Consider the following 25,267-nt stretch of genomic DNA (forward strand, 5'->3'; position numbering starts at 1 on the left):
CAGGTGATCGCTCCTAGATGAAATCTCAACACAGTGCAGGTAGCACAGGCTGCCCTGTTTTCTCTTGTCCCAGCATTGATCCTGAAAAGGGAGCAATCTTTTCCCTGTTGCCACCCAGAAATAAGGGGTCTTTTCTGCAAGAAGGTCCTCTGTCTACATGCGATAAACTATCAAATAGAAAAGGTGAAATACCATCCAAAGGATCCAGAAGCTGCTTTTGAGTTCTGCTTATTAGAATTGGGTGGTTTACAGTTTAAAATCTGCTCTCTAATCAGCATTTTGCAATCAAATGCTTCAGGTATCTGAGATCCTCACCCATCTGTTACTACGCCAAAATAAGACAATTTTCAGTGGAAATCAAACAAGCAAATAGATATCCAGAAGCCGAGCAGCACTTGCCACCTACTGTAAATGATACAGAAGGCAGAAACTCAACCCCCAAGCACATGCAGAATGTACAAAATGTGACTGCCTGCTGGAGCTGAACTCCGTTCACTTCAGATGCTCCTTTCCCTGCAGTCACACACTCCAGAGGGGGCTTTTTCCTCCTCACAACAAATTGAAAATGACCCTTTAAAAACAAAAGTGTCAAGCAGCGACACTGCAAAATGGTTTCTTTCTAAGTGTGTCCGCGGCATCTTTGAGATGCTCTAGAGGAGGAAATGTCAGAAGAGTTTAAGGAGGGTATTTGTGACTTCACTTGAGGCTATTTTAGCTATCAAACCATTCTGCCCCACCAGTGCTCAGGGAAGCTCACAGAACAGGATGAAGGATGGTTAGGTCACCATATGCCAGCAGAGACACCTCTCACTGCATGTCAACAGAGAGCTACCAAACTAAGGGAGAAGCCTTCATATAGCGTGATCCAAAGCCCACCGAGGTGAGAAGGAAAAGTCTGGTTTAATTTTGCAGAGGTGTTGAAGCAGACCAAGGATTTAGATGGCACATTAGGGAAACACGATCCAGGTGGAAACAGCCCTTTCTCTGCCAGCACAGTCAGGCTGGAGCTTGCTTCTCCTCCACCTTGGGGAACCCCTGGGATCAAGGTGCTCGTTTTAAGGATCAAACCAGCAGACGTTTCCTCTGTTAGTCGTGAGATGCTGGGGAATATTTTGCTTTCAGAGGCCCATTTTATCTCAGGTATTCTGGGAGCCTTGCGTCTGGTACAAGGCCAGACCTTGTGAGGCTGAGAGTGTGCAGGGCCGACAGACACCAGCATGGTCATGGCACTTACCTCTGTGGATCACGGAGAGCTTACTGTGTAGATGTTCTAGCGCTTTTACAATCTGAAACAACAAATCTAGAGTGAATCACAGCTGGCATCATCGTGATGAGGAAATGCTATCTGGCTTCACCTGCCCCATGCTCTCCAGCCCTTCTTGGAGGGAAGGAACTAAATTGCTCACAAGTCTCGCACAGCTCCCTGAGGTGATGGTAGGTAGCCCGAGATCTCCCAGGGGCACCAGGCAAAGGAGCTGCAGGGCCCTCCCCACATCTAATGCTGTGCTGCCTCTCAATTAGGTGTACAGGCAGATTTCAGGTATTTATGCCTTATAAATAACATCACCTCAGATGAGATGCTGGAAGCCAGCTATGAATGTTCATGTGGGCTGGCCCATGGAGCTCACTCTTCCCAGTGCAAATACAGCAGGGATAGCAGGTCACTTGGTTTAGAATGAAAACACACTTTCTCATCCCTCCTTGCCCTGCTAATACTCACAGAGACAGCTATTTTCCCCAAGATGTCCTCAGGAATCGTCAGGCCTTTGTCAATGACGTGTTTGTAGAACTTGTCCAGTGAGGTATCCATCAGCTCCATACAAATCCACACGTCTCCCTGGATGGTAAAGAAAGTAAGGATCTACCCACTGGAACAAAACATCCTTTCCTCTCATATGCAAAGGTCTTCTTTGGCACTTGTCTTTTGCTGGCCTTTTCGCCTCTTTCCTGTCTTTTAAGTCATCCAACAAAATTGTGCTGGGGCTTCCCCTTCCCTCCTCCCCATCTGGAATGAAGTGCCATCCACTACCATTTAGGGTATATTTTCTGCTGCTTTTACCTAAAGCAGAGTCCCAGTTATTCAGAAGTCCTGAAAGTTGTTAGGACTGAGGTTTCCTACAAGCTCAGGTCATTGCAAATGCTCAGCCAGGAAAAGTTCAGCTCTGCAGAGCTATGCTTAAAACTCTTCAATAAATATTGTTCTTCAGAGCTTTCCACATTTTTCCTCTATGTGGCTTTCTCATTGCAAGTCAGGATAATATTAACAGAAATAGATGAGGCTGTGAGATGGTTGTCTCCATCACTCAAACTCAGCTCCAAGCCTTAACGTCTCAGCACAGGGGCCTTACACAACCTGGCACTGTGGCTTGGCTGTTCTTTGCTCTTCCTTGGATGGGACTGCATCTCTCCCCATTCACCAAGAAGTAGCTGCACATGATGGATCTTTAGGTTGCGATTGAGCAAATTCATATTGCACTAAGTCTCCATGTCTAGATGGAGATTAAACAAACCCATGGCAATTGAAGGGAGTCTAGAGGGAATTCAGAGCCTGGGAGGGGATCCAGTCTCCCAGGGCCAGTGCGGCTGATCTCCAGGATGCCATACCTCTCGGAAGAGCGCACCATAAAAGGTGACAGTGAAGGGGCAATCTACCGTCCTCATGGAGATATCCAGATCCATCAACAACCTCTTCTGCTCCTGGCTATTCACTGTGGCTCGGATCCGCTGGAAGACAAAGTATTTTAGCGTTGGCTGTCAGCACTTCTGTACCACACTGCTGCTGCTGCTGCAGGGGACTTGCTGCAGCCATATCCACATTCGCTGTAGTGCCTTGACATCGCACCTTTATCCATTTATCACACCTGTGGTTTGTATGCACCACAATGCTGGAAACAAACTGAGAACCATACTTTTAAAAAACACCCCTTTTCTTGGTTAAATGGCCCAAATCTACTGCAGCACAGTGGCGGATTCCACAAGGAAATAAGCTGGTCCCAGTAAAGGCATGCATCAAAACAAGCGAGATTAGAAATGGGCATGAATGGGATTGTGGAGGGTGTCCACACGCAACGATACAGACCAAAAGCGCCTCAGGAGGCTCACTCTACCTTCACTGCCATGATCTGCCCGCTAGGCATGTGCCGCATCTTCTCCACCACCCCGTACGCACCTCGTCCCAGCTCGGAGATGGGCTCCAGGTCATCAGCTTTCACCTCAAAGTTCTGCAGGGGAAAAAAAACATCAGCATGAAGGGGGATGCTGAGAGTACGTGCTGTACAAGGAATGAAACGCACCTAAAATCTAGCCCTGCTTGGTGCATAAAATCAGCCCTCTGTGTCCCTCTCCCCTAGTAACAAAATCATGGTCCTCTGGGGCTGTCGGGAGGATTAATTACTGTGCAGTAATTAGCTGAGTTCTGATGAGGACGTGTTTCATAAGGCACAAACAAGGGACCTGTGTCAACAAGCAACCTGAGCAGGGCGGGTGCAGGAAGGACCTCTCCTTCGGTGGGATGCTGTCCCCCTGGCCATCCACACACGAGTGTCCCTCCCAGACACCTTTCACTGCCAGCACTTTCAGCTTTTCCATCCTGGGATGGAAAATGCTGCAGCAGCTTTTCCCCTAGGGATCACCTTCAGTGTTTGTTTTTTTTTTCCCTTCCATCCTCCTCCCACAATCAATCATGGAAATATCTCCAAGTTTCTTTAAGGCCTATAAAAGCTTACTTCTCCAGACCTGTAGATGGGCCAAGTACCAGCTGAGTGTGCCCCATTTTCAAACCATGGAGGATTTATTTTGTCTAGCATTTGAGATCTCTTCTCCCTGGCCTGGCACAAAGAATGACTTCGTTTGGAGCCCTGCATTCTAACCTGCCCTTCTCCTTTCTGCTGCGATATTGTGCAGCAGCTCTATTTTTTGCTTATTATTATTTTTGGATGTTTAAAATATGCCTTTGCTGCTAAACCAGCCATTCTGTTTGCTGAACGCACAACCGCATTAGTCAATCATCCTACAGAAAGAAGCGGGTTATAATGAACTGATTCACAGTGCATAATCCCACACCACTTTTTGCTGGCACAGCAGAAAAAAACCTGCAGCCTGAAACGTGCTGGCTGGGGATGCCACAGCGTGCAGGGCCCATACACTGTGTTTCTGTGCGCTTGGGCTCCCGGTCATTCACTCGCAGCTCCGTTGCCTGCAAAAGGAGCCCTGACTAACATTTTTGTGTTATGGCAGAGATTTAAGCATCTCTGACACTGCTCCTACTGTTCAACAGGACCCTCACCAAAAAAGCACTGTGACTCTCTCAAGGCTACTCTTAAATTTAGCAGCAAAGTTTAAAGGGAGAGGTGGAAAGTGGCTTTCCCTAGGGACAAGGGATAAGAGCAGAAAGGCAGGAGGAAAACAAGAGCACATCCAAAAGGAACTTGGATGGACAAATAGGTAGCAGACCTAAAGGAAAAGCAAGCCCTCCAAGACAGTACATATCCACAGCCATAAAAAAGACTGAGCTCTGGGTTTTACAAGTGTGTTTCTCTTTGCACCATACATCACAGGCTCTCTGCCTCCACATATGGAGATTTTATGGAGCAGTTGAGCTTTTCCTCATCCCTGGGACTGCAGGGGAAAAAATATTTTCTTAGAGCAGGTGCTTGCTCTAGCAGCCTTGGTGCTGCACCATTTTGCTCCAGAGGCATCTCACAGTCTTTCCATCTTCCAGCCCCTGCTCCATGCCAGGGAAAATAGAAAATCCAAAACAAGACAGAAGTATCCAGAGATAGACATTGTAAGACACTACTGCATTAGCATTTCACTTCATAAATTACTTCGCTGACACTGAGGCCTATCTTTTGCACCTAATAAATTTATTGCCCAGCTTTAAAGCATTCTTACAAATGCTGCTGTGCCATTCCTATCAAAACAGCTGTCATTGGTTTTGTTTTTTAACTTCCTATGTTTTCAGAACATCGGGTAGACTGGTTTCTCTGCTGTCAGATGATTTGCTTCCAGGATAGGAAGATCTACCCTGAGTTGACTCCTGATGAAATGGTCTTCAATATTAAAGAAGGAAATTACTTTGGATGAAGGCTTTAAATCAGCACAGGAACTGCATAGGAGAGTAAAACTTTCTGTTAGCAATCCCCTTGTTTTATCATTATTTCTAGGGGATTAGCTGCACCGCACTGAGACAAGGCAGGAATTTCCAAGGTGGAAAACATGAAGGGGTCCCAGGTGTGATGGGATGCAAAGGGTGAGTGTCTTGGGGCATGCTCATCAAAGCAGTGACAACCAGCGGGTCACACTGCAGCTGGCAAGGGGGCCACCAGTCCCACGCAGACAGCCCTTGACGGAGAAGCACAAACACCAGACGCTAGTCAGCCCTCTGTGGTTGGAGGCGGCTGTCAGGGCTCACACAAGCTCCCAGGCTGGCTCTTCACAGCTTTTATTCATCCAGCAACTGTCATACTTTTCAAGTAAAATGGGCTACATTTTTCATAATAGCTAGTGTTTATGAATCTGCCCTTTATGGAGGGGCTGAAGTTAAGCAATCCCACAAGCAGACGGCTTGGACAAGGAGCCAGCACCACAGCAGCCAGCCCAGGATGGTCACCTGTCCCTAGAGGTCATCTTCTTACCATGACTCCTAGTCTTACCTCCTCACCAATAGAGATGCAGGCTTTGGAGTCTAGATCTCTAGGTGGCCTGCAGGAGAAAAAAGGGAAAAAATGTGAAACATTGCTTACAAAGATCAAGTTTCCTTCAGTAAACACAACCCCATGGTCCCTGGGGCCATTCCCTCACACCTTCAGGCCAGCAGCCCTCACAGCCTTGAGCAGCCTAACCAGCCTCCGAGCTTTGCAGAATCAAGAGATACAGCCAAAATCCACAATGTCACCCCGAAAAGGGGTCAGGAAGGAAGGTGCTGGAGTTGGCATTTCTCACATCCAACTTCCCTGTGCAGGAACCCAGAGAGGTTCATTGTGAAAGGCAGGCCAGCTGGCAAGCATGAAAATCTCTGCCAGCCTGTATGAAAAATGGATTAAACGGGCATAAAGGTCTAAAACCGCTGTAAATGATTACCTAAGTCATATAGCATGGGTTAACAAGCTAATAAAAGTCAACCCTCAAGGAAGCAAAGAAAGCCAAGCAGACTGGAGTTGCACAAACTGTCTTAAAAACACAGGGCTTTCTTTTACAAGGCCAAGTATGTAGGGAAGGGGATGCACTTTTATGGCTCGATCACATGCATGCTACTCAAATAGGGTGGCACAGGTGCCACATCAGTTAAAATCAGGTGCCCGTTCTGTTTTTAACTTTTCCTGGGCACCTCATTAAGCAGCACATGAGACATGTCACACGGGCAGTGATGGGCAGAAGGTGACAGGCTGAGACCTTCTGGTTGTACCTAGAGCTACGAAACAAATACAAGGGCTATTAAGCTATTACCCTCCCCAATGGTGACAAAATTAACTTAAGCGTGCTACTCCGTTCCTTGTGAAGGGTCCCCATCATCCTAAACCTGCAAGCAAGAGCCCTGGGTGCTGGCCATGACCGACCGCTGGCCCCTGGCCGCGGCAGCGCAGGCGCTAGCAAGGGCTGGAAGGCAGTTGGGATTCGTGGTTTTCTTTTTATTCTCCCTTAGTGTTTGCAGACTTACGTGGAGCTTGTCTGTGGTTGCTCAAATGCTTCTTTAGGAATTTTCAGCCCAGGGTTTCTCTTCTTGCCTGTGAAACAAGAAAGAGGCAGAATTAACGAAAGGCACTTGTTTTGTTGTTGTTTTGTGTTGTTTCAATTTGCAAAACACGGCTTGTCTATATTTGTCGACCTTATTTAACACAAATGCCCGGCCAGGCTGGTGGCGTAGACTCAGGCCACAGAGTTCAAAACATAAAGTGCCTTTGTTCAGTAATGCTTCACTTGGACCTGCAAGTTCTGGCTGCCAACTTGGTACAGAAAACAGGCAAGAGCTCTGGCAACAGCAGGCCATGCAAAAATGCAAAGAGAAAGGTATTTCTCCTTCGTCAGCCCTACCCACACAGGATCCCTTAAAATGTTTCTTAGATTTTAAACCATTCCAGATACATAACTGTGAACCTTGGCAGGATTAAAAATCTTTTTTAAATTGAATCTGAAAGCCCAGAATCAGATTCTGATTCTGTTTAAATGCATGTTTCACCTCCTGGTCATTAATGTTGTGCAAACCTAGCAAAAATAAAGCAGAATAGCAGAATTTAAGTTTGCAGGCTTCAAAGCCATTTGTTTCTGTTCACACTGACCAGCCAAGCTTTTCTGAGCTGGATGAAGCTCTGAAGCAGTTCAAATGCAGGCTCTCCTGTAAAGGGGGTCCAAGCCGGCAGACATGAGCCAGGCAGACTAGAGAAATACAAGAACCTTTTTATGACTAAACATATACAGCCACACTTCAGCACAGGGTTATGAATTCACGGATAAAATAACCTGAAAACATAACTGATGTCACCAAAACCCCAAGGCAAACAAACTGGCTGTTTGGCTATGTAATAAAATCCCTGGTCACCCAAAAAAGGCACAAGCACCCAATTTAGGCATGAAACATTTGTAACCTAACAATTTATATCAGTTACTGTTTTTCTTTTAAGCATGAGTTTTCTTCTCTATTCCCAACACTCTCTTTCAAACTGTACCTATACATTTCTGAGTTTGTTTTTCCTCTTGACACAAACTCACGTCAACAGATGTCTGTGCATCCCAGTGCTGGATGGGTGCTACATCTAAGTGCAGGCACTCAGAACCAAAAATGACCTTTTAGAAGGCATTTGTTAATTCAGATTGCCAATCTTCTTCTTCAAATCTTTTTTTTTTTCCCATCGTCTGGTCCAAAAGACAGGATTGTGCTCACTCCTTTCAGCAAAGAGTCATCCCAGGATAGGACAGCCTGCGACAACCCAGTTGACACCTCGTGGGAAAAGCATTTATTGGAAATGACTGTGTACACTTGCTACTGGTACTAGAAATCAACAGAGCTGCAAATTTACAAAAGGGGGGGGGAAAGCCAATTCTCTGCTGCAAGGAGCTTACAGTCTAACACAGAAAAGGCAAAATAAAGAAGGAAGGACACTCAGAAGCGTGAAGAATAGCTCTAAGCTTTCCCAAGAGGTAAAAGCTGGTCTGCAAGGAAGTAAAAATCATTACAAAAACAAGTGGAGGAATTTCTACCATTAGCAGAGCTGTTCTTTGACCCTTTTCTTTCTAGTTTTCTCAGTTGTACTACAAAGTCTCTAGAAGGCACAACTGAGAAGCAAGCCCTGCTGTGCTAGATGCTCTAGATACCATTTCTTGCCCAAGCTGTGTCAAGTGCATATCAGACCCAACAGGATCCTAACTGGGTAACAGTGTTCTTGATGTTGTTATGTTTTAGCTAAAAAAAGAACCTCAAAAAAGCAGGTCTTGCAGTGCAGGCAAACAAAAACCCCGTTTCTCTGGCAAATTCTAAGTCTGCCATCCCCATGACCTCCACCTCTAAAATCCTACCTGCATCCTCTTGCAGCTCTAGCAAACAAAACAACCATGGGCATAAGGAAAGAAGTACCTTCATCCTTATTTTGCACATGGGAATCAAGACACAGAAATTTGCTGAACTGCCCACAGAGGCAGGAACTGCCTCTTTAGCTCCAGAGCTGAACTATTCCTATTAACACTCACCAGCTGCCTCCTAGCATCCTTCTACACATCACCCATCCATCCACACTGCTGCAAGGACATTCACACGACCAAAACCAAAAGCCAAGCAAGCACAAATTTGTTCTGCTCTTTCCTTTTTACTTTTTTCCTTTAGGGATTTGCTTACACAATCCCACATGCTGTACCTGAGCCTTGGGAACCTGCTCTCAGGCAGCTCCGGGAGGGTGAAAACGAACCTACTGCCAATTAACCTAATTCGACCATGAATCGGAACAGGTTGTACAGCATTTAATCTCACCGTGGTTCACAAGTGGTGTCAGCAGAAGAACTAGGTAGTGAAATGCCAAACCCAAATAAATATTAAAAGCCTTCCGCCTTCTGGTGAAATAAAGTCTGCACTTTGGGGAGTTTATTTTCCTCATCTCTTCTTCACAGAACACAATATTTTGAAACTTTGCCATTTTTTTGAAGCACAATCTGTTCGTGCATTCGAGTTGCCAAGACACAGGCACGGTTTAACGTTCTTTGGGGTTTTCTTTTCAAGAAAGAAGCAAGCAACAACAGTAGCAATAAGAATACACAGATTTCATGACGGTACCAGGAGAAGGGATTGCAAACAGGAATTGCCACGGCCGGGACTCGCACCCGCAGCACCACCAGCTCTGGGGGATTAGCTCTTGGTGTGAAGGGGGAGAGTGGTTACCTCTGCACCGCAGCTCACCACATGGTTATTTAATGAAAGTCTTGGGCTGCCATCAGGCAATTTCATGCTTTTCAACCAGATCAGACTAAGTTTCTGAGCTCCTTTGTTACAACATGTAAAATGCTTGTCTCTCCAAGCCTTCTGGGGCCAGCGTCTGCAAGTGTCTCGCAGGATTCATTAGCAATCCTGAACATGACACGGCCCTAAAACCGGGAGCGCAGAACAGCAGTCAGCACCACTCTGCAGAGCTGTGCAGGGGAACAGGGGATGGGGAACCCCTCTTGCCCCGTGCCTCAGCTCCCGGCTCCCAGCTGCATCGGGAGCTCACCTGAGGCTATGCAGTCACTACAAAAAACAAGGGTCTAAGTCACACATGCTTGAAGGATTTCATTCCCAGAGGCACAAAGTAATGGTTAAAGAGTGGTTTTTTTGAAGGAAAAAAATAACTGGAGGTCCCATAATCAGTTCTGTTCAATAACAACTGCCAAGTAACTCTCTCACTGTCAAAACAAAATCCCCCAGTTTACCACAGCAGACACCAGCTTTGAAGGACAAAGCTGTATTAAATTGCAGTTTGCAGAGAAAGTCATCTGTATAGAAGCTCAAAATGTGGAGGCAGCTTAATAACACACAAAATTGGATGTTACCTGTTCCATCCACCAGAAAAACAGTATTTTCCATCGTGTTTTTATGAATCATTATTATTTTTAGTTTTGTTTCCCAAAGAAAATCACCGCATGTGTTTATCTGCCAGTCTGTGCCCCTGTGGCAAGTTTAAATCCACTGGCCAATTTCAGGCCTATCTGAGAGAAACTGAGCTTTCAGAGATTGCAAATGTGATAAAACAGGTGATTAAATAAAAGAATTCCTCAACTCAGAGGCAGGCTAAAGCACAAAACCAACCTATGACAGATATCAGACATCATGTTCAAGCTCTGCAGAAGCCCCCAGTGTCCAAGACACCAAAACAACAACCCAAGGCTCAATCCTGAGGCACAAAGCAGACAGGTCCGGAGCATCAGTACAACTGCAGTTCCCTGGCATTTCAAAGAAGGGAAGCCCCTGCCAGCCACTATACAAAGCATGAAGTCTAAACGTGGCTCCTTCTGCAGAAGGTTCACAGTCGTGGTTGATCAACAGATGGGATCATCCATCTACTCCCCAGCACCCAGAAAGTCCTCAGTTTTCCATGTAAACAACCACTGGTGGCTTTCTGGTCTCTAAGCCTTCAAGCTAAAGCTCATTTGAGAGCTCTCACTGCAGTTCTCCACACAGACACTTCCACAAGCACTTGACTCAAAAAACAGATTTGAAGAATAATTGAGGTGGAAAAAAAAACAGACTGGTTTGGAGCGAGGCTGAGAGACACCTCTAGGACTGAATTTTGATTCAGCAAAACATTCTGGATATCTGTAACATTAAGGACAAGCTTAAATCTACTTTTAGCAAAGCAATTATCCACAGTAAATAGTGAACTGACTGATGCTAGAGAAGTTGTCACCTTTAAAATAATTGAGTGCAAGTATTCAGCTGCAGCATCACCACAACCTTCTGTGCCCAGCTGCCCAGCCGCCTGCCTTCTGCACAGGCACCGGCCGGACCAGACCTAAAAAGTCAATGCTGAGTGTGAAGTGAGGTCTGAAAGCAAAACTGTAATAGGAAAAAGAAAACTTAACTAAATGAAAACACATTAAATACTTCCCTGTGAAGGTCTTAAACCCAATTCCTGAGGGAGGAGAGAAATATACAACTTCCAATGGGCTCGTTAACCTCTTCTCACCAGCACTGACAGAGGTACAGAGAGATTGATGTTGCTAACCCCTTCCAATTAGGGTAGGGGTAAATATCAATATTGAAAAAGGAAACTTCAAAGTTTCACAGCAAAAGGGTAGGAAGCATAACAGAGAATGAAGAATGGGAAGACAGAGGAATTCACTGCCCACATAGGCTGTAACAGAAAATAAACTTTTACTTCTGAAGGAAAATCCCATTCCCCAGTCTCCAGACTTTTCATTGCAGTCAAAAACTTTTATGAGATAATCCAAAGTAAATGGTTCCTTGCCACAAAAAAAAGGCTCCTATTTCCTTCAAAGGATATTAACCAGTTCTGTCTTCACCACAATTTATTATCAAAGCTGGGTTCAATAGCCATGTGGCAACACTTTCCTTCAAATAACACTCTTTAGCACATAATTTGCTGGTAAAACTTCACAGGCGGGAAATGCCTCTTTCTCCTCTTTTTTTAAAGAGATAAAAGTAGCTCATTTACTATTCCAGTCTTTCTAAAGGATTTTTTTTGTCTGATTTCTTGAAATATTTTGAAAGCCAAATTATCTGCTTTTCCCCTATCAGCTGTACTCGACTATGTGAGCAAAATCCCCACCCCTTAAATCAGGGCAAAATGGGAATGTTTGGCATTTTTCCATGGAATAGGAGTGGGCTGGCACCTCATGGGCTCTGCAAGACTGTGCCCTGTACCACACAGCTGCACAACCAATGCCTCATCTGACACCTAAGTGCCACTGCACCCACTTTGCAGTGGGAAAAGACTGATGACTGTGGCTTAGATGCAAAACTCTAAACCAAGATGGTTTTTGCAAACCAAGAAATTAAGATTAACATTTTTTTTTTTTGTCCCAGATGCCCTGGAAATTCCCAGCAGGAGACAGCTCTTCATACAAAGACTTGGTCTTCAATTGCAAAGGGCATCTCTTACCCGTGGCTCAGTTCCAGCCCATATTTCAGCAAGCAAGGGTAGATTTGATGCAGTCACAGAGAAGTTGAAGCTTTGCAGGCCAGGTAGAAATACCCAGATCTCTGAGAACTTTGCCCATTAACACATATAGACCCAGGCACATGAACACTATGATATCTTAAAGCTGCTTATACCACCCAGGGCAGAGCAGGTCACCTGGAGCAACTGCTGCTGTGGAAGATTTAGGGCACTTTGCCCTCCCATGGGCTGCTGCAGCATCTCCACAGCTGTGACAACAGTGCTTCCTGCATCACCACGGGCTTTGTCTGCGTGAAAACCTTTGAATTTCACCATACAGACATCCAAAGCACGGGATCAGATCATGTCTCTTCAATTTAAATATCTTTGGGACAGATCTGCAGGTGATAAGAGGCTGGTGTTGGTGACAGCAGTTTAGTGGCTGGGGTGGGGAAGTGCAAGCGAAGTTCTCATGACTTCTGCCTCCATGGTTGAGTTGCATGACGTGGTAACCCTTTGGTAAAGCTGCATAAAACTATGCTGTGCAATGCTCAAAACAGGGTGCCAGGGAGAGGGCAGACAAGCACCAGAGCTGTGCCCACCACTCAGTTTGAGAGTGCAAAGCTTTAGCCAAGCTCTAGGTTGAGGAGAAAACCAAAAATTTGATGTTCATGTAAGCACCAGTGATGTGGAAAGGGGCCTGAAAATCTGTTTTCCAATCCTGCATTAAGCCAAAGAAAAAGAATTTATCGTGCAAGAGATTCTTAAAACCTGCTGAAGTTTCAACCAAAGGCCAAGGGAAGAGAAGTGGACACTGCGGTTTATTGCCTCCTTGAATGTAATTCAGCTGGTCTCTCTTCAGCCCTGTTGATAAGAGTGTCCAAGCACCACCGGCTACTTCTCCATCACTGCCATGAGCAACTGGGTCATTTGGAGGCACATGGAGACGTTCCAATGAGGAACACGGTATGTCCCCTGTGCAAGACAGATGTTTCCCACACGTCCTTTATCTGTGTCCTCCCTTGCATTGTTGGCAATAACTCCTTGGAAACAGCAAACTTGAAATCTGTTTCCTTAACAACTCATTTCAGGGCTGCTCAGGAGAAGGAAGCCGACCCTGCCACATTCATGGGGCTGAGATGTCTCCTAGCTCCAGGCTTTCTTCTTCTCGTTTTCATGCTCCAGAGATGCTGGCTCATTTGGTGGCAGATGCCACATCCAAGTCTGAGCATGTCATCACTGCTGCCAACCCCATTACTGTGCCTTGTGTCCACACTGCAGCTCACACCTTTAAGTCTCAAGAATTGAAGCATTATTTATTTTTCTTTCCTGTTTTCCTCCAGGAACCACATTTTGGGACAGGAAGTAGGAAAGGCAAGAGTATTTTCATGACTGTGATGATTTTTGCCAAGGCGTACTGGAATCAGGATACACCTGAAACACTGTGCCAGGCACGGGGATACCACAAGACAGCCCTAATTTCCTCTGAAGTCTTTGTCCTCCACTCTTCCTCTTGGGTGCTTTTCTCCAAAATTAAACAAATAAGTAGATCTCATTTTGTACCAAACCTGGAAATGCCAGCAGGCTAAATGGAGCGCTTGAGTCACTTCTTGCTCTTTCCCTCTGCCTCTCCTTTCTGGCTCCGACTGATGGCTGAGACACACTGCACTGAGCGGGGCAAACCTGCTCTTGAAGACACCTCCCAGAGACTTAAACACAGCCAACACATTGCCCCAAGTGCAACCAAATTTGCTTTGGCAAAGAGAACTCAGAGCCACAGCCCAGAGGTGGATACTTTCTTTTCAGTCTGAGCAATGAAAAGATGAAGACACAAAACCCCTGCATCTGCATCTGGAAAACCAACACCTGGAAGCCTGTACAGTAGGAAACCCTGACCCACTGGCACAAAGCCTAATCAGACGATGCTGCATTCATCTTCCACTTCAGCTCCCAAGGCTGCTGAAGATAAGAAGAGCATGGCATGCTATGGCCTGGGCACAGCTCACCCAGTAACCCAAGTCAATCCCAAACTACTCGACGACACCATTAGCATCCACATTACAAAGCTGAAAATGGAATTTGCTGTCCTGCTCCGTCGGCGGCCGTGCCCCAGCACCCAGCTGTGCCGGCAGCTGCCCTGGGGTTTCTTTGTCGCAGGGCTCAGCTTGCTCCGCTGACTCAATCCTGTAACCTGTAATAAACCCAGCACAGGAGAGGCCCCAAACGAAAATAGCAAGGCTTTTGCAAGGAGCGATGGAGGTGCACCGAATGAACCCGCGTGGCAGAGGTTGTGCAACGTCTGCTTGGATCACGCCAAGGTTATTTGCGTCTCAGGGCCTGTCTTCGCTGGAAGAGCGAGCTGACGTACGTCACCTCTGCTGAGGCACAAACACAATGCAGACAAAGATCTTCAGCTTTACTGCAAGGCACATTCACAAGGTTAATCCTTCGTGCCTGCCTCAAGATTGGCCTCCAGCAGGGGATAGTTTGGTGGCGAAGTTCTGAACAGCACAAGAACAAAACGCTGGGAGAAGGCGGAGCAGAAAGCTTTGCAATAAGGACTCCAGCAGACTAATCTCTGGATCCCGCAGTGCAGAAACATACAGAAATGTCACCAAACTGTGCAAATATCAGAGCCTATTTGCCTGCCTTTCAATAAGCTCTGTATTTTGGTAATTCAATTTTGAAGGTAATTTTCTGATTCAGGCTAATCACTTGTACTCTGCCCATTTTCCTCTCAACACATCCTGCAAAAAGGCTGCAGGCTGCTGTGCTTCTTCGTGTTAATGCAGAAACCAGAGGGATGCAATCTCTCCTTATCTATCTGCACATTTTGGTTATGAGTCTGTTTGTCACTCTGACAGATGTGCATCTCTAAATTTTAGAAGCGTTAAGACCTTCTGAGTGTGAAGCGGAAGAGCCACTTTGATAGAGATTAGACATGAGATCCTGTGCTAAGACATGCACTGAATACAGGGCTGCACGGACTCTGGGAAGGGGGCAGGCAGATGAAACAGCTTTTGGCCCATTCTGTACCCTCCTGTAATCCCCCATGAAACAAAACTGAGCCCCCCTGCAGCTCTAGTCCATAGGAGCTTGCAGGGAGCACTGGGATAATCATGTGCTGGAGCAACCTTCCAGCAGGATTTGTGAGACATCACCACCAGTTTTGAGATGAAGATTGTCATCTGATGGAGGGTTTAACAAAACACAGCTGCAAGGGAGAGGGTACGAAGGTTCGAGATGATCTTTTCTGTCCCACAGAATTTGCTGTCACTTCACTGAGCTTGGACCTTCCACTGCTTTAGACTTTACTTCCCAACTGCACTCTGCCCTAACGTGTTCCTGCACCCCACTACAGTGTTTGCTTGCAGGAATCCCAACACGAGAGGGGAAGCGGGGCCTTCAACACCTATTTTCACACTCACAGACCAACCAAGAGCAAGCAGACACATGCTCGCTTCTGATACTAACAGTTCAGAGGAAAGAGGGAGGTGACAACAAACAGCTCTTCCAGATAATGTCCCTTCCCCACCCAGACACAACATCACTCCCAATCTCAGCAAGGGAACCGCAGGCAAGGCATGCAGCCACCCATCATGCTACTGTTGACCTGATGCCAGGACAACATCAGTATCTGCAGACATGACAAGGCGAGACAGTCCTCCCCTGACATCCTGTACTGCCGAGGCAGCCTCTAGATTAGCCAGATTTTCTTTAGAAAATAGACACAATGAAAGCCAGTCCTAAATCCATCATACTTCAGGTGTTAATGTAAGCGGGAGATAGCAGATAGGAGAGTTTTGTCTGCCTGTGCCTTTCAGCATATGCCACAAGAGACTTTAATATTAAAAATCCTGTTACAACACTTTGGCTGAACTCATCTGGCGCGTACATCCAGCAGCTTGAACTTCAATGGCCTGGGGGAAAGGGCACGGCTTCTCCCAAACAGCAGCACCTCTCTGCAAACGGGGCAACATCACTCAGCAGGAAAGGCACTCGATGCACCAGAGCATCTGATGCCACGCAATTCCACCTAGACCAGGGCTTGGCTGCCCTGAGCTGACCCCTAGCACCAGCCCTGCCCCTACATAGTTCTCCAGGGAGCAGCACCTTCCTCCTTGGTGCCAGGACAGCCCAGGTGGGTGCAAAGTTCTTTGCTGATTCACCCCAGCTGTGAAATGCTTGGTCAGGGACAGGTGCTGCCTCATGATCCATGGAATAAAAAGTGGGGGGAGGTGGCGGGTGGAAGGGACTGGGCAATGGGATGCACACAGTCTATGCTTCAGCTCTAAGGACACCATCCATGGCCACGGGCAAGTTGCACAAGCCTTGTTTGTGCATGTGCCCTCTCTCTGCCTAGCGTGTAGATGTGCTGCAATAATAAATTAAGACCAAAACAACTCTGTTGCTTTGGGCTCTGACTCATCCACCAAAGTAAAGGACTTCATGGATGAAGGATGCTGCCCACATTGCACTGGGGGACACAAGGCAGCACAGGCTCACAGCACCACCCCGTTTCCCTTGGCACCTGAGAGTATTAGCCCAAACCCATGGACATGGCTCAAGCTAAGGATAGAAGAGCAGCACCGATCTTCACCAGGTTTGTGAGACATCTGTGACGACTTCTAGCTGCAAAGAGACCCCTGCCAGTGCCGAGGCTGGGGCTGTGCATTGATGCTCCAGACGTGCTGGATCCTCCAGATGGTGTGGAGGCACATGCATAAAGCCACAAAATGTAAAATTCCATGGTTTGCCTATGCACACCCCCATCTCCAACAGTCTGACGGAAATCCTGTAGGGCTCAAAGCCACCTTCTCACCTTTCTTTGCTTAAGTATTTTTGCACTCATCAACTTAATTTCATGGGAGTACCCAAGCCTTCTGCATCACGCAGAGACAAACCACTTTCACACTCCTCGCATCTCAAACATCCTCAAATCCTGCAAATCACTTACAGCTGCCTGACGCGAGGCTGTGAGAGCCAAAGAAAGGTAATGCCTCAGAGAAATCTTATTTGGATCCAAGCAATGCCAAAAAGGACTTGTTCTCTGCTCCTTACAATCACTGGAGTGGTCACAGCCCTCATGGGGCTCCAGTGCCTCCAGCATTCAAGTAGATGCATCCTCCCACTGCTCTGGGAAAGATGCAATGGTGGCAGAGACCACATGGAGCAACAGAGGCCACTGGGAGCCTCTCCCCTTGCTCCTGTTATCACAAGACATCACAGCAGTACACTACGGAACATATCACAGAGTACGCATCAACAGAAAATCAGAGTACACCACAAATCAATCCCATATTCACTCTGCCAAGGGCTGCTGGCTTTGCTACCTTCCCATCCCAGAGCCTGTTTGCTTTGCTGCTTATCTCAAATTAGGAAATCCACAGAAACTGCAGGCCAGGGAAGCTGTTTGTCAAGAGCCTCCAGCCCTAGTGGGTATTTTTTATGAGGGACTTTTGGTTTAGTTGCTGCTTTGTTTTCAAACCCTCGGCTGTCTGCTTGCAGTGGGAGTTTGCTGGAATCAAAACTGGAGAAAAGCTCTTGGAATTCACCCGGGGAACAAAAGGGCTTTTGTGCAGGAGGATTTGGAGGACGCTGCTGCTTTCATTGCCGCTACCTTCCATTTCTATTTTCTCCTGGCCAAAGAGCACCTGCCAGCGGCATCGGAGGAGGTGGGCTCTGCCAGGGTGCGGGGGGATGCACAGGCAGCGGATGCAGAGCGCTGCAGGCAGCAGGGTGAAGTGCTTCCAAAACAACTTACACGAGCCTTTCAGCCAAGCCTTGTGCTCCCTGCCCTGGCTCTGCTCCTCAGCGCAGCAGCAGCACCTTAAAAAGCTTCCCAAGGAATGCGCAGGCTCTGCTACGCTGGTCGGTGCTTACACACAACGCAGCCCCATGGATGAGGAGCTGAAGCTTCTACAGCCAAGGTGTGAGCAGAGATGCTGCAGGTTCACTCATAAGCTGGTCATCGTGTCCGCTTGCTTTTCTATCTTCCCCTTATCTGTTGAGATTTCACCTCAAAACGCCACAGTGAGTGACAACGTACAGCTACGGGGCTCTGACAAACTTCCCATGCAAATATCAAGCCAGCAGCAGCAAGTTTTCTTTATTCAAGATAAAAGTAGGTGTTCTGTCTGCCTCAGCCACGGTGGGAGCAGGATTCGCCTTAAATCCACCAGCCCAGCTACAAACACTTCTACACCTCCCAAAACCTGCTGCTCCCTGGAAAATTTGACACATCCACCTGCCTTCCCCACTGCTCTATGGAGCCTCAAAATTCAGCTTTCTTAGAGCAGTAAGATCCCCTCTCCCACCCCATCAGACACCTCACAGATGGCGTTTTGCTTGAGGTCTCCCCTCCAGTTTCAATTTTGCTTTTCAGGTTTTTCAGATGTGCTCACTGTAGGTGGGTTTTTCTCCCAGTGGGTCCACCAAGATGTTTTCACAAGAGGCAACCCTGGTGGAGCAAGGGCCCCGCAGCTAAGCTTAATTTCCCCTGAAAAAAAACAGATTGGTTTCTGCATCTGCCCCAGCTGCTCAGACATCGAGGGGTGGCAGAGCGAATGAGGGACAGCCACACCAGCACCATGCTTTCCAAGCCAGGGTCTCTTGGAGCTTTCAGATGTGCTGCCAACCCAAGGAAATGCAAATTTCTGTGGAAAATGAAGGTGACATTTCCACCCGCTTGCTGATTTCTGTTGTGTTGCAGACTCACAAGCCCGACTCAGGCCTGCAGCTCCAGCTAGGAAGGTTCTTATGTTGTGATGATGCTTACATTGAAGCCAAATGAGAATAGTTACAGAATCACAGAGTCATAGAATAGTTTGGGTTGGAAGAGACCTGCTAAGGGGCATGGTTTCTATGATCACCCAGTTCCACACACCTCCCCCTGCCATGGGCAGGGACATCTCTCACTGGATCCAATTGCTCAAAGCCCCATCCAACCTGGCCTTGAACACCTCCAGGGATGGGGCAGCAACGGCTTCTCTGGAGAACCTGTGCCAGGGCTTCCCCACCATCACAGGAAAACATTTCTTCCTAAAATCTAATCTACATCTCCCACTTTCAGCTTAAAAACATTCCGCCTTGTCTTATCCCTGAGCTCCCTGATAAAAAGCCCCTTCCCATCTTTCTTGTAAGCCCCCTCCAAGAAGCGGAAGCTGCTCGAAGGTCTCCCCAGAGCCTTCTCTTCTCTAGGCTGAACAACCCCAACTCTCTGTCTTGTCCTCATAGGGCAGATGCTCCAGCTCTGAGAACACCTTCATGCCCCTTCTCTGGACTGGCTCTAACCGCAGAGTCTTTTAGCGAGTGTCCTCATCCTCTCCTGGAGGTCCCTGATGAACAGGGGGCAGCTACATTAATTCACATGGTCTAGCACCCGCTCTGCTCCTCCAGGGAAAATAGCACCTCTGGGTTGAAAAGATTTAATAAACAGTGCCAAAGTCATATAAGACACCTCTAGACAGAATTACTTCTCTTCAGTTCTCAAGTTGTACTGTTCTGTTTGGCAGCTGGCAACTGTTTGTTTCAGCTAAAAGTGTTGAATTGAAGATAATTTTAGGACCACTTTCCTCTTCTGCGGTGCAAGTAACACTCAGAAGAATTCCAAATCAACACCTAATTTTCTTTCCAGTGATATGCAGCTCACGCTCCATCCTTCACTCACAGCCCAAGCCAAACAGAGAAGCTGATTAGAAATCTGGTGGCAACCTCGCCTGGAGGTTTTCCTGAGTTAGCACAACGCTGCGGCACCTGCAGCACTGGCATGGAAGGAGAGGATCCGCTTCCTCACTTAACATTTTGTCACAGGGAATTTTTTTAAAGGCTCAGCCAAATATTGTGATCAAGTTTTCAACACGGTCAAGATTTTGACCAGCCTCCCTTTGTGCTATTTTGTTTGACTACTCCCTTTTGCTATTTTTTGCCTTAAGAGTTTATTTGTTTATTTTTGTACCAAAATTAATAAAGATGGTATAGGACAGTTCTGGACAGTTCAGATGAGAGGAATTAACTCCTGCTCCCTCTGCTGGCAACGACTCCTAGCAAACGTGTGGGTCCTACTTTAAAAACACACAGGAACCCCACCTGCGGTGAGAAGCCAAGGGCAACCACGGGAAGACCAAAACCACAGTCTCATCTAAGTCCTGGCACCCACCTAGGTCTCCAGCACTGCAGCTGTGGGCACTACCCCAACACCAGAGCAGGACAGGAGGCTCCAGGAGAACAATTGCACCTGGTTTGCACCATCAGCAATAACAGCAGCTGCCCCACCAGCAGCAGAGACAGGCAAGACCCACAGCTGCTCCACCAGCACTGGAGCAGCAGCAAGGCTGTCCCACTGTGAACATAAAGTCTCGGTCCTGCAGCCACTTCAGCATTGTTATATGTCAGAAGTCTATGATTCTATGATTCTAAGTCTCAGAAGCCCAAAGCCACGTGCATTTTATTTCAGTTTGGAGAACATATTGAAGAAACACATTACAGCATAGTACCCTGGCAGCAGACAGCAAGTCTTCTCCTCTTCTTTCCCCAATAAAGTGTCCCTGATAAAACTGGACAGATTTTTTTCTATTCACATATGCCCACATAGATCAAATCTCATCAAGTTACATCTCTCCATCCAGCCTTCTAAATCAAGAGCTGTAACTACAAAATTCCTTTTACAAGCCTTTCTATCAAAGCCTCCATAGAACTCCCTGTGAGAAGTTCAAAACTGCATTTTCAGTTATTTGCATGCACACTTGCAAATAGGGCACCGCTTTCTAAGTTGCAGGAACAGATAAACAGAACTGGGAAAAAAGTAAACAAGAGAAAGCAGGGTAGTATAAATCATCTGCACAGATCCATAATGTCCATCCTACTTAGCAACCAGGACAAAATACATCCCCGACCTTGTAAATTCTTACATGTGTGCTCAACTCCAAGCACATTCAGTCCCACTCCTACAAAAGGACTCCTATGCTCCAAGTTCAGCACGCGCACAAGTAGTTTAAAGATGAGAGCATGAAAAAAAAAATCCTACTTAGCTTCACTTTTAAGGGGAAAGACAAAAATTGTTCAGACCCCACTTGTCCAAATGAGAGCCCTGCTTGGCTACAGCTGCTCTGAATCTGCTCTGATTCAATCTCCCAGCTTCTCCTTGCCTTTCAGCTGCAGCAATGCCTATTTAAAGCAAGCACCTTTACAGGAGGTGCTGGTTGGGGAGGTGTTTGTGCAGGATGGGACCTAAGGGAGTGTGCTACATGGTAAAGTAGCTGCTGGTTGGTGCTGGAAGTGCTGGCATTGTTCTGAGGTCTGTGCAGGAAGAGTGAGAGGAGGAATGCTCTCCTATTGCAGGAAGCTGTTCCAGCCTCTTATCAGACATAAAGCTTCTGATTTCTTGCGGGGGAAGTACCAAATGTTTTTGAGGGGAAGAAAGAAAAAAAAAATCACATGCTTAGCTATAAAGGAAGCTGCCTAATGACATGAATGAAACTGAAGTCATGCTACGAGGAAGCTTGTTGTGCTTCTTAGCTCAGGTGGCCACGAGCAAGGGCACATTCCCATCCAGTCACCCTAGAGAGATGCAAGCCCAGGGGTCCTTCTCTCTGCCAAAAAAAGGTGCCTGCTGTGAATTCAGTCTTTCTTGTCTCTAGAAAGCAACCTACTGCTAATCATCTTTGAATGCAGCGTCTGTGTCACCCTCCCCAGCTGCCAGGGACTATTTTGGGCTCTCCTTCCAGTTCAGATGCTGCTCTGTCAGAGCGCTGGTTTGTGATGTCCTTTCATGCTTCGCACCGCACCAATCTGGTCTTTCAGTTAATTTGTAAAACTGATTCCTTGGCAAGAGTGCAATTTCTCCGTAGAGATGTTCCAAGTTTTATTAGGAATGAGCAAATTACTGGCGTCCTTGGGAAAGGTAAGGAAGTCGGTGTCTATATTAATTGCCTTTATTTTTTTTTTCTAGAGGGTATCTCCCAAAGGACAACTCCATGCCACGTAGAATGGCTCTCTGGCTGCCTAAATACCTGTATGCATAACAGCTGTCATGACTTATTGCATCGATAACTGAGTAAACTTCAGTTTTAAGACTGTTCACCTGGCTTTATTTGAGCCAAGCACTCCTTGTCTCCATCCTGGTCTCTCCTGGTAGGTTAGCAGGAGATTGTTTTCCATCTCTTATAGTTAAAAAGCAGAAAACGCTTTGTGGTTGAAAAACAACAGTATCTAGAGCATTGCCTTTCTGCTTTAATAGGCTACTCTGTCAACCCTCTGCCTGTTAAATGAGAGAAAAATCTGTGGGCATGCAGTTAAGGTCAATCTCGTGGTTTCTGAAAACACTTAATTAGTACAGTTAAGTACTGAGGTCTGCTTGGGAGTGAACTTCTGCATTAGCCATCAGCATCTTTCTATTCAGAGAAGCAAACCTGAATTTCACAGGGACTGCAGGTTAAGTCTGCATCTCAGTGTACCAAACTTCAGCAGTGGTCAGGCTTAGGATGGAAACAGCTGCAGCTTCCCTGTCCTGTTGCTAACTCCGAAACCAGGGTGGGATTTAGAAGTCAAGGTCACATCTCTGTCTGCACATCACTAAGCAGACTCATAGAATAACCAGGTTGGAAGAGACCCACCGGATCATCGAGTCCAACCATTCAGTCCCAGCTGGCCAGATCCTGGCTGCCTTGTGCGGGAGCTGAGGTGACCCACTGCACTTTCAGGGACCCATCTGGGCTGCCAAAAGCCCTGTGCTGCGGTTTAGGCTCCTGCTGAGGCATTTTTGCTAAGTGCTGAGGCTCAGTGCTTAAACAAATCTCCTTAAGATGTAGCTTTGCCCAAAGGGGGTTTGGCATTTTGACAAGTGTGTAAAGTCCCTGTCTTTTCCTTCATGATGCATCTATCTGGAAGAAGGCGGACAGCTGTTCTCGGGTCCTACAGGTGTTTCACTCCTGGAATGAAACCACAATGTCATATATCTGTGCTTTGATCCCAAGGCATTAACAGGCATAAATGCTATGATCACAGGCTGACAGTTCCTTTATAAAAGGCCACATCAGCTGTTTGAAAGAAGAAATCGGTTCCGCTTCTTTCAAAGCCAAGTTTGAGTTTTATTTCTTCATACTTTTGCAGCACTGGAGACCCTAATTGTAGGGAATGAAAGCAGCCCTAGGGAAAAAAAAAAAAAAAAAAAAAAGGGCTGTGTTGAAATGTGAGCAGGGAAGTGTGCATCTAAATGGGTGCCAGTTGCCAGCACAGGAGAACAAGAAGCTGGTGCCAAGGGCAGTGCCGGGCGCTGCACAAACCCTCCATGCAGAGCTGGCGCCAAAAGGACCTTCTCATCTCATGTGCCCTGTCTAAGTGAATGCTTTGACTCCTACATGCACATACTTGTGTGAGCATGCAAGTCCAGCGGGCTCTTACTGGGGCTCCCGTGTACGAGGTGGGAGATGCTGGGAGCTGATGAGAGCAGACAGTATGAAACGAGTCCAGGGAAAGACACCCAGTGATGGGTGCTGGGTGTCTCCTTTAAACTTTTCTACCCTTTCAACGCTTTTTGTCTTTGCCAGATGGGGAGTTTTCCATTAATTTAGAGCTGTCAGAACAACAAAAGACTTCTTTGAGTCATTTTCCAGATCTCACCTTGAACTATTGGAGAAGCAATAAACATTAATATGGGGTGAAGCTGTAATTTTTATAACATAACTTGTCGCTTGAGTGTCAAATAAGCCCTGCTGTAAAAAACACAAAGGAGGAGCTTCAGGATCAGACCCCACTGCAGGATGAAAACAAGCACAAAAGCATGTTGCCTGTGCCTTCCACAGAACAGGGAGATGATGCTCTGAGGCCATTTGGCACTGAGGGGCATTGTTTCATTGAGTGCAATTACATATTTTTGTTTAGAAAAAGATTCTCCTTCAAAAGCAGCTACCAAGTTGATGCTGATTCAGCCTTCATTAAAGGCCTCGTACTGCAGACACAGTGAAGTGTTGACTCCTGTACTTATTTTCTATTGCTGCCTTATCTTTGGCATCTCATCTGCAACTTCTGCTGGGTTGTTTTTTTCTCCCACTGGTTTCAGCAGCGTGCAGTAAAACTGGATGTTGCTCGGGCTTCAGTTCTTGTAACGATTTTTGATCTGCTTGAGTGCAGGCTAGGAAAATCTAGCCTCGATTATAAAATTGCAAGCTAAGTAGGCTAACAAAACAGCAGCAGTAAGAAACTGGATCAGCTTTGCTTGGTGAAGTTTTCCTGCTCAAACAGGCTGGGGGGGGCAGAGAAAAGCTTTCTCTCGCTGCAATCTTTCTTACAAATATGAAATTCTTGGCTGCAGAGGCTGCTCCCTCCGGCTGTTTGCACAACACTCCTTGGGCTTCGCTGCACTCAGCTTTTTGCAGCAGCCTAACAAGCCATGGCCATTGCTCCTACCCCAAAGTGCTCTCCTGATGCAGTCAGATGCTGCTCTTGCCATGCCTCTACAAATTCAGGCCCTTCCATGACTCTAGGATGCAAATCCAGAGCAATGTTCAACCAAAGTTTTGCTAGCACCAGCAGACCAGACCACAAGCGGCTTCTTGGAGCTCCCGTAAAGGACGTTCAGCATCTGTTCACAACATCTCCAAAGTAAAGATGACTCAGAAGAGTTTTAGCACCCCAGAGACTTCCATGGTGGGATGAACCCTCTGAAACATCAGCTGGGTGTTTAGAATTTGTAGCCTGAAAAGGAGGAGAGCTTTCTTTTTGGCTTTGAGACAAAACAAAGCCCTACAAGCAAGAGTGTCAGGCTTCCCCTCTCCAAACTGCTTTTTACTGAGCCAGGATTACTGAGACGAAGACCCTTTTCCAGTCAGAATATTGGATTTGGAAGTCAAAAGCAAAAAAAACCCACAAACCTTTTGCATAATGAGTAGATATGGAAATTGCACTGAACGGCCTTCACCACTCTGCCACCACAGAGCATAATATCTTACATGGCACAGCTCCAGGGTCCCAGATCTGCTTTCCTGCTAACATTGCTCCAGCTGATAATGCTAATCTCTTAAAACTATTCCCAGACAGGCCCTAAGGAAGGGAGCTAAGTAACTCTACAGGTAATGAAACTTTTTTTTTTTTTTTTTTTTTAATTATAGCTCTGCCCAGGTCTAAAATTAAAAGAACAGTCCTGCAACTTATCCGGCCACCGGAGACTGACTCAACACTTTATATAATGATGC

The 25,267-nt window shown here is 46.6% G+C and overlaps 1 protein-coding gene across 1 annotated transcript in view; it reads right to left on the reverse strand.

The window, feature by feature from the left end:
- Nucleotides 1-25,267, reverse strand: part of MAP2K6 (mitogen-activated protein kinase kinase 6) — a 47,640-nt gene that overhangs the window by 17,162 nt on the left and 5,211 nt on the right. Inside the window, exons 2-7 of the mRNA XM_069872882.1 lie at nt 6,659-6,725; nt 5,655-5,703; nt 3,108-3,221; nt 2,605-2,724; nt 1,721-1,837; nt 1,235-1,286 (exon numbers count right to left, since the gene is read on the reverse strand). Of these exons, the coding sequence (XP_069728983.1) occupies nt 1,235-1,286; nt 1,721-1,837; nt 2,605-2,724; nt 3,108-3,221; nt 5,655-5,703; nt 6,659-6,725 (519 nt within the window). The remainder of the gene's footprint in view (nt 1-1,234; nt 1,287-1,720; nt 1,838-2,604; nt 2,725-3,107; nt 3,222-5,654; nt 5,704-6,658; nt 6,726-25,267) is intronic.

This window comes from Phaenicophaeus curvirostris, chromosome 19 (assembly GCF_032191515.1).
Source record: "Phaenicophaeus curvirostris isolate KB17595 chromosome 19, BPBGC_Pcur_1.0, whole genome shotgun sequence".
NCBI lineage: Eukaryota > Metazoa > Chordata > Aves > Cuculiformes > Cuculidae > Phaenicophaeus > Phaenicophaeus curvirostris.